At 35.9% G+C, this 10,000-nt stretch overlaps 1 protein-coding gene across 2 annotated transcripts in view; it reads right to left on the bottom strand.

Annotated features, from left to right (window-relative positions):
- Window positions 1–10,000, bottom strand: part of LOC125671505 (transmembrane protein 8B-like) — a 24,270-nt gene that overhangs the window by 7,519 nt on the left and 6,751 nt on the right. For both annotated transcript variants that reach the window (XM_048907269.1, XM_048907270.1), the window contains exons 5-11: window positions 9,633–9,901; window positions 8,965–9,353; window positions 8,450–8,655; window positions 7,520–7,662; window positions 6,345–6,523; window positions 4,103–4,369; window positions 1,570–1,786 (exon numbers count right to left, since the gene is read on the bottom strand). In XM_048907269.1, coding sequence (XP_048763226.1) covers window positions 1,570–1,786; window positions 4,103–4,369; window positions 6,345–6,523; window positions 7,520–7,662; window positions 8,450–8,655; window positions 8,965–9,353; window positions 9,633–9,901 — 1,670 coding nt within the window. The remainder of the gene's footprint in view (window positions 1–1,569; window positions 1,787–4,102; window positions 4,370–6,344; window positions 6,524–7,519; window positions 7,663–8,449; window positions 8,656–8,964; window positions 9,354–9,632; window positions 9,902–10,000) is intronic.

The following is a 10,000-nucleotide window of genomic DNA, read 5'->3' on the forward strand; positions in this document are numbered from 1 at the left end:
ATGAATACAATAATGCAATTAAAAACATCGAGTGATGCATCTCCATAATTCCCTTTAAACTGGTTCTCTGGTGATACATTGCAAAAACTGGTTATTACTGAGTGACATAACATATTCATATGTACTTCAAACAAGGCATGTTTTTAAATGTATGTATGTATTATAATTGTTTTAACACTTCGGTATACATGTACACTTTAACATAAGCTTATCGGTTAAATGAATCATAGTTTTTTTTTTACTCTTCCAAACTTATGTTAAATTTAATTCAAACTGAAGAATCATCACACTGATTCCAATTTACACTGTACTTGAATTTTGAAAAATGAGATGTAATAAAGTGTTGTTGGGAGGACAAACTAAAACTGTCCTAATGGCATTAATACAACCCACAGGGCAGATTTGATGGTGGAAAATAGTGAATTTTTGTTCATTGAAGAATGAACACATCCTTTTGACATGGAGAGGAACACTGTTGTGGGAGTATAATAAAGAGTGTACAATTTTTCAAGGATATCTATTCTTTAGTTCTTGAAAAATGACTTTGACAAAATCATACCCATGCCAGATGGGCAGACAGACAGACATATGATTTCATGATATCCTCTTCTAAACTTATGCAGTAGTTTCTGTGAGAGAGCAGATTGTTAAAAAATCTAAAAGAAAATGACAAATTCCATACAGTTGAAAAAAACCACTTCCTTGAATGTTAAAGAATCTCGATAAAAATGACAGGTGCACAACTTCATTATATACATAATATATGCACAAAGGTTTTTTTAATAAAATCTGTTCATTGGTTTTTAAGATATATTCTGGACAATGACAACACCCCCTCAAAATATCCATCACTTCCTTGAATGTTAAACAATTTCAATGAAAATAGCAGGTACAACTTCATTATTCATATACATTACATGAAGATGTACAGAAAGTTTTAATCAAATCTGTTCATTGGTGTTAAGGTATACCATATAACGGGCTATGTGATTTGCGTATCACAAATTTTGCAAAAATACCCCAAAACACTGTTATTTTTTATTTAGTTAGTTCTTTGTTTGCGAGTTGAGCTATTGTTATCTTGTAAGATATGATACACAATGGTGTAAATTTTATGCAAAATTAATTGTTTGCGATTCAAAAATACTTGCAAAGACAGCGAAAATTGGATTATTGCAAAAAAAACCAACCCATTATACGGCACTCTGGAAAAATTATGTCTGGACGAATGGTCAAAGTGATTCCAGTATACCACCCCCCTCTAAACTTCGCTTGTGGGGGTATAAAAAGCTATTTAAGATATTCAATGTAAAATGATAATAATTTGATAAATGGATGGTCTGATTTTTAAAATCTTGTTCCATCTCCTTTTGTTATACATTGAATACGATAAGATGACATTTTTGACAACAAATTATCAATAAAGCAGTAAAGCACCTCTCCAATCATACACACTATTAGCTACACAAACAAGAAGCAACAAGCCAAAAACCCTGAGTCATGAACAATTCAAGGGAGATCATAATGTAAGTGGCTCCAAGTCTATTTCATTAACAAAAGGTTTTCTACCTTCCGTTTCATCTTTCTGTCGGGGCGGCAGAAGGAATAAGATGGACAGTGCCACCAGCGCGTGCCACACACTGTGAATGTATTTATAGTTCTCCTCTGTCTCCAGGAACGTGAAGATGACTACCCCTGTCCCTGCACACACCACCCCAGGCAACAGGAACAAGAGGTAGCGGCGCTTAGAGGGGTATAACTGGCGCCTTCTTGCACATCTAAAAATCTGGAAATGAAACAAGTAAGACATAATCATACATACATGTAGATAAGATAAACTTCATAGTAAAAGGCTACTTCCAAAACATTCTTGTTCATACTACATGTAATTTTAATAGATGATCAATTTTTTCTTTTCCTTTTATTGTCTTTGTGTAGAGTGCTGCTATGAATTTATTTTGTAATTACATTCATATTAATACAGTGAAACTTGTCTAATCCAGGAACTGGTCGCGGTACCTCAGTGGTAGAGCGTTTGTTTCATAACCTTGAGCTCAAGCCCCACTCGTACCATGGATGTGTCAAACCTAAGACAGGTAGTGAATGTTCCTTCGCTATAAAATGCTCTACATTTAGAAGTGAGAGTCACATGTCTGTCAGATACGATCTATAACGGAGAGTCCGCGTCAAGGCAGATAATGGCATGATAAAGAACCCTCACTGCTATGGCCCTGAGCACTAAGCATAGGTCTAAATCCGTGATACTTCACCTACAGCTAGTCTCAATATGAGTGAAAAAACTTGAGAGGCCGTAAAACAAATCATCATTCAATCGAATCCAGGCAAGCTTGCTACTGTTGTGAATACTTTTCGGTGCCCCCGAGATGTTGTGAATTCAAGACTGTATATTCAATAACTGGGTAAATACTATTTCTTAAATATTTCACATTATTATACATTAATAGGATACTTCACAATTAATAGCTGACGGTATTCCTGCAACATGACGTCATATTTAATTATGTATTGTTACGTCATCATAACAAAGAACAAGGTACGATTGTGTACATAAAAAGGCCCCAAAAAATTCTCTGATTTAAATGTGTCTTGAATCAAGCTTGCTCTGTGTTTTGAATAAGTTAAATACATGCCAAGTATACTATCTCAACTTAAATCAAAGTTATTTCTTATTTTATAGCATTATTACGTCACAAATACGAGTTCTTCCCGCCTTTTTTCAAAAAGAGCTTGATAACCGTTAAATTTCATCCAGATTATTGCTTAGGAAGAGGTGTGCCCATCCGTCGAGCAAAATGAAATTAATATATATTGTGTATTAAGAGAAGATGAAAAATGTGTTTGAATATAAATTTGCTCGACACATGGGCTGTATGTTTTCTGAAAGGAAAACCCCTTGAATTTATGAAAATTTTCATTGAATTTTGCATTTTTTGGCAATTTTATGCCAACTTCACGCTCTTGTCATACAACACAAAGCAATTTTGGATCAAATTAAAGGTAGTTTGGATTTGCTTATATATTCCTTATTTGAATGCCAGATTTTTGGACTCCTACTGAAATCATCTATTTTCTGGGCCAGATGACTATAGAAAACGTCTCTACTTCTTTGTTAGTTTAAATTAAATAGTCAAGGTGAACAGTGGAGTTGACCATTCCTAAACATTAGTCTCTCACACAGGTACAAAGAAAGTCTACAAATGACACAACATCCAGATTGCAGACTACTTTTGTTCCCATGACTAGAGTTGAGGGCATATTGCTTTACCCTCGTCTGTTTGTCCCACATAATACTGTTCTGCTAGCTCCTTCTGTTTTCAAGCTAGAACTTTTACATCACAAAGGGTTTCATAACATTGTACATGTATGCTAAGCTTGTGCACATTATAGTAGGATTTCTCTAGAAATTTTCCACAAGTGAAAAATTGTTAAATTTTGACATTTTTTTGTGAAATGATGCATTCAGTGTTTTTTGTAAATTTTTCAATTTAATATACAGCTGAACTTTGTCGTTTTTCCGTGGAATTTTGGTTCAGCTAATTCCTAGTTTTTAATCTACAAGTTTTACATCATCATATTAATGCCCATTCGAAGGCAGTACATATTGTGAAGGTTTTGATTTTTAAACTTTTTCACACATGACAGGATGTTAAACTTGCAACTCAATTTACCATGTATATATTCTGCAGTGTTAACTTCCACATTTTTCCTTTCCTTAAACGGATTGCGGGGACATCAGATGTGTTTTCCCAGACATGACCACATTAAAATATACCCCAGTATCAATGTTTCCTAATTTAAATCTATGTTTTCTTCAAACCTATAAAGGGGACATCATCTTTGTCTAGTTTTCAATAATAGGACCCAGATTTGGTGCCAAAAATGTATGCAGTTTACACAACATTTCAGATTGCACAACATCTCTGGATCAGCCGAGTTTCACTAAATGTTCAGACTAAATATCAGCATTTTAAAAGCTCTATGTCAAGGAATGTGAAGATTTCAACAAAAACCAATCAAAAGCTTCTTGTCAAGGAATGTGAAGATTTCAATAAAAACAATCTGTAGAAATCTGTGTATCTACCCATGATGATATCATGATGATGATTCCCAAACAGATGGGAATGAGGAATACATATAGGGAGTGCTTGTCATACTCCATTCCCACCGCCAAACCAAGCACGCCCAACATGACTAGGAAACTTTTGGCTTTTTCTGGCAGGCGAGCCATTGCCAAGGTCGTGACCCAGAATGATGTGTAAGATCCCAGGAAATCACAGAAACTGAGGACATCGTACTTCATCATACAGAACTGGTACAGGGCTTTACTAGAGTCACAGGCATGGTAAAACTGAAAGTACAAAACAGCATGGTAAAATAAAGTACAAAACAGTATGGTAAAACAGTATGGTAAAACTGAAAGTACAAAACAGCATGGTAAAATAAAGTACAAAACAGTATGGTACATTAAGTAAAACTGAAAGTATAAAGCAGAATGATAAAATTTAAAGTACAAAACAGTATGGTAAAACTGAAAGTACAAAACCATGGTAAAACTGAAAGTACAAGTGGCCCATGGGCCACATTGTTACATTAGTCAGGTTATGGTAATCTGACACAGTAAGAACTGACAACAGTTACATTAGTCAGGTTATGGTAATCTGACACAGTAAGAACTGACAACAGTTACATTAGTCAGGTTACAGTAATCTGACACAGTAAGAACTGACAACAGTTACATTAGTCAGGTTACAGTAATCTAACACAGTAAGTACTGATAACAGTTACATTAGTCAGGTTACAGTAATCTAACACAGTAAGAACTGACAACAGTTACATTAGTCAGGTTACAGTAATCTAACACAGTAAGTACTGACAACAGTTACATTAGTCAGGTTACAGTAATCTGACACAGTAAGAACTGACAAGTTACATTAGTCAGGTTACAGTAATCTAACACAGTAAGAACTGACAACAGTTACATTAGTCAGGTTACAGTAATCTGACACAGTAAGTACTGACAACAGTTACATTAGTCAGGTTACAGTAATCTAACACAGTAAGTACTGATAACAGTTACATTAGTCAGGTTACAGTAATCTAACACAGTAAGAACTGACAACAGTTACATTAGTCAGGTTACAGTAATCTGACACAGTAAGTACTGACAACAGTTACATAAGTCAGGTTACAGTAATCTAACACAGTAAGTACTGATAACAGTTACATTAGTCAGGTTACAGTAATCTAACACAGTAAGTACTGACAACAGTTACATAAGTCAGGTTACAGTAATCTGACACAGTAATCTAACACAGTAAGTACTGACAACAGTTACATTAGTCAGGTTACAGTAATCTGACACAGTAAGTACTGACAACAGTTACATTAGTCAGGTTACAGTAATCTAACACAGTAAGTACTGACAACAGTTACATTAGTCAGGTTACAGTAATCTGACACAGTAAGATCTGACAACAGTTACATTAGTCAGGTTACAGTAATCTGACACAGTAAGTACTGACAACAGTTACATTAGTCAGGTTACAGTAATCTGACACAGTAATCTAACACAGTAAGAACTGACAACAGTTACATTAGTCAGATTACAGTAATCTGACACAGTAAGTACTGGCAACAGTTACATTAGTCAGGTTACAGTAATCTAACACAGTAAGAACTGACAACAGTTACATTAGTCAGGTTACAGTAATCTGACACAGTAAGTACTGACAACAGTTACATTAGTCAGGTTACAGTAATCTGACACAGTAAGTACTGACAACAGTTACATTAGTCAGGTTACAGTAATCTGACACAGTAATCTAACACAGTAAGAACTGACAACAGTTACATTAGTCAGGTTACAGTAATCTGACACAGTAAGTACTGACAACAGTTACATTAGTCAGGTTACAGTAATCTAACACAGTAAGAACTGACAACAGTTACATTAGTCAGGTTACAGTAATCTGACACAGTAAGTACTGACAACAGTTACATTAGTCAGGTTACAGTAATCTGACACAGTAAGTACTGACAACAGTTACATTAGTCAGGTTACAGTAATCTAACACAGTAAGTACTGACAACAGTTACATTAGTCAGGTTATGGTAATCTGACACAGTAAGAACTGACAACAGTTACATTAGTCAGGTTACAGTAATCTGACACAGTAAGTACTGACAACAGTTACATTAGTCAGGTTACAGTAATCTAACACAGTAAGAACTGACAACAGTTACATTAGTCAGGTTACAGTAATCTAACACAGTAAGAACTGACAACAGTTACATAAGTCAGGTTACAACAGTGGAATACTTACAGTAGAGAAGAACATTGTGAAGAAATAGACTAGGGCCTCCAGGAAGAAGCGGCGGTAGACAGCGACACAGATACTGGGAATAAAGAACAAGTTACTGAGAGACAGAAGGAGGGTTCCCAGCAAGATGGTGCTGTTTTTCTCCGCATCTCGACCGTCAGTACATCCATAGCCAGCCCAGCCTACAATTTAAATGAGACTGATAATGATGATGATAAATTAGTATCCCTCATGATATGTAGCCATTTGACAAATCAGGACATTAAACAATCTGTGCAGTGAAATTCATTTTTGCTCACATTTTGTCACCCATTTTGCTTTCTTCTAAATGAACATATTCAAAACTGGGCAAACATAGATTTACTCATTACCTATACAGTTACACACTAAAGTAGTACCCAAAACAAACTCATTACATATACAGTTACACACTAAAGTAGCACCCAAAACAAACTCATTACCTATACAGTTACACACTAAAGTAGCATACAAAACAAACTCATTACATATACAGTTACACACTAAAGTAGCAACCGACACAAACTCATTACATATACAGTTATACACTAAAGTAGCACCCAAATCAAACCAGCTTTCAGAAAATTATGAATGGAATGAAATTACTTTCCCATTACCATGAGTGAAAATAACAAAGAATTATTTTTTTCTGCATACAGAAGTCAGTGCACCTCTAGTTTTCCCTGATGTTTGCTAGGGAACAATTTTGTTTAATTGGACTTTCGATTAATCTAAACAGACGTTAAAGTTAATTCATATACATGTGTACATTCCAACTGAATTAATGTATATCTCCACCATTTTCCCATTATTGACGGGTCACGTACTTGAATAGTACTTTCTCATTACTGACTGACCACTTACCTGAGTAGTACTTTCTCAACACTGACTGACCACATACCTGAGTAGTACTTTCTCATCATTGACTGGTCACGTACCTGAGTAATACTTTCTCATCACTGACTGACCACGTACCTGAGTAGTACTTTCTCATTACTGACTGACCACGTACCTGAGTAGTACTTTCTCATCACTGACTGACCACGTACCTGAGTAGTACTTTCTCATTACTGACTGATCACGTACCTGAGTAGTACTTTCTCATCATTGACTGACCACGTACCTGAGTAGTACTTTCTCATCATTGACTGACCACGTACCTGAGTAGCACTGACATGCACTGAAGATGTGAGAGCCACTGATGTACTCATTGCATGCTCCAAACGTCCCACACTGACCGTCCACACATCCCATTACACTCAAGCTCAGAGCCACTCCTGGTAAAATGTGACAGGGCTCGGTCCTAAAACAGAGAATACAATTAATTTTACATTCATCCCATTACACTCAAGCTCAGAGCCACTCCTGGTAAAATGTGACAGGGCTCGGTCCTAAAACAGAGAATACAATCAATTTCACATTCATCCCATTACACTCAAGCTCAGAGCCACTCCTGGTAAAATGTGACAGGGCTCGGTCCTAAAACATGGAGAATTTTATTTGTACATTTGTACAATTTCACATTCATCAAGGAATATTTTTACATTTCATGCTTTGTTCCACTGTAGACACAATTGATGAACTTTATCTCAGCTAACACTTACTGAGTAATTTGTAACAATTTATTTAAGCACCTATGTCACTATATGTGTAGCTATTCCAGTATATTTAATTGTAGTCATAGACTCAAAGTCTAACCAAATTTGTTTGTGGTGGATTTGATTGTTGTTATGTATCATTTGTTTGTGGTGGATTTGATTGTTATTGTCTTTTGTTTGTGGTAATTTGATTGTTGTTGACATTTGTTTGTGGTAATTTGATTGTTGTTGACATTTGTTTGTGGTAATTTGATTGTTGTTGACTTCTGTTTGTGGTAATTTGATTGTTGTTGTCTTTTGTTTATGGTAATTTGATTGTTGTTGTCTTTTGTTTATGGTGGATTGATCTGTGAGTATTTCCACACCAAGGAAACAAAGAAAATCAATAAGAAAGTATAGCAATCTGAAATATCTATGTTTTGGTGAAGAAGTGAACAGACAGCCATAAACTCCATGATAAAAGCGCACAGCTAGTACAAGCACAGAACTTACTGGTTTGATGTCTTATTTACACACTGACTATGGAGGGCCAGGTACCAGGTTCCTGCCTCAGGGTAGGGGATGTAGCGGGTGACAGAGGTGGTGGAATTAGAGTGAAGGGTCAGTGGAAGGCCCTGCGGACATGCCCTGATGGTCTCCTGATGAGGGAGGTAACTTCTGACTAGACACACCCACACTGTGGCTCTCTGTTTGGTACTCTACAACAGAACAAAGTGCACAAAATCAGGACTACAATTCATGTAATCAACAACATAATATGAACATATACAAATTTAAAGCAATACATGTAGTTTTATTCCCATGTCTGATGTTGGATTGATACAACAGACAATGTCTAATAAGAACACCCTTATCTGGGTTATGTTAGTCAACAGGCATCACTGCTACATGTACAATATATTGAAACTTATCACTGTGTACAGTACATTTGAGGTTTGGACTAGTGAAACTGAACTTATCACTGTGTACAGTACATTTGAGGTTTGGACTAGTGAAACTGAACTTACCACTGTGTACAGTACATTAGAGATTTGGATTTTGAATGTGCCCCCCAGATCCTTGTCAGCTTCCAGACGGAGATCACTGATTAGTACAGCTTCATCTGACACCAAGATCTCATTACTAAGTATTGGATTCAGGAAAATATTGGGAAAGTAGAAAAACGATTTGAAGAGGTCCTTGGATATATGAAACCTCCCAAGGCTCGAGATAATTACACAGACGTTATCTCGCGTCAGACTCGAGTTGACCACACTCAGAGGTGAGCTCACGTTACTGGCTAGGCTGGTGTTGACTGATGCCATGCGATCCTGTATCCTGTCAGTGGCCACCTCTCTGGTGATTTCTGTTTCATCATCAGGAGTGATTAATTGGAAGATATCATTTAGGACACAATCTGAAATTATCATGCATTTTTACCAAATTACATGTCACCAAATTATTAGATGAAGTGCATTACAGTCCAGCTATTTACAATGTAATCCTGCTTAATGTAATGTGTAGAGTAATAAAACTGGGTGAATTTCATTTTCCCATGAGAACAATTTGATAATGTAAAAAAAAAAAGCCATTACGGATGTATCTTGTGGTGGTTTTACTGTATCAAAGTGATTATAAAATTCAAGGTCTAATTAATAATTAAATTAAAGACAGTGTCTTTGAATAAAAGACTTACATTTTGGAATGAAGCTTAATGTAAAATTAAGCATTCCATTGCCTATATATTGAAATCTGCCATAATTCCACTCAGTGACTTTAGGAGAGAGAATGTCAATTTGACACTGGCTTTCGTTTGAACAATTTCTAGTATTGTTTTTTGAGGGCAGGGTACCAGAACCGATGTCCACCAGTAAAGGACACATTTCCTTTGTTGTGTTGTCTGTGTTCATAACACAATTACGAAGAACCACTGAGTACGCATAAGTATTGTCTGGCAGTCTGAATCTGTAAATAAACATTGTTTCACAAATACAGTAAAACCCATTTTCATGGAACTTGTTTACTTGATTGTATCTTATTCAATGTTCCTCTAGAGAATTTTTT

Source organism: Ostrea edulis, chromosome 4 (assembly GCF_947568905.1).
Source record: "Ostrea edulis chromosome 4, xbOstEdul1.1, whole genome shotgun sequence".
Classification (NCBI taxonomy): domain Eukaryota; kingdom Metazoa; phylum Mollusca; class Bivalvia; order Ostreida; family Ostreidae; genus Ostrea; species Ostrea edulis.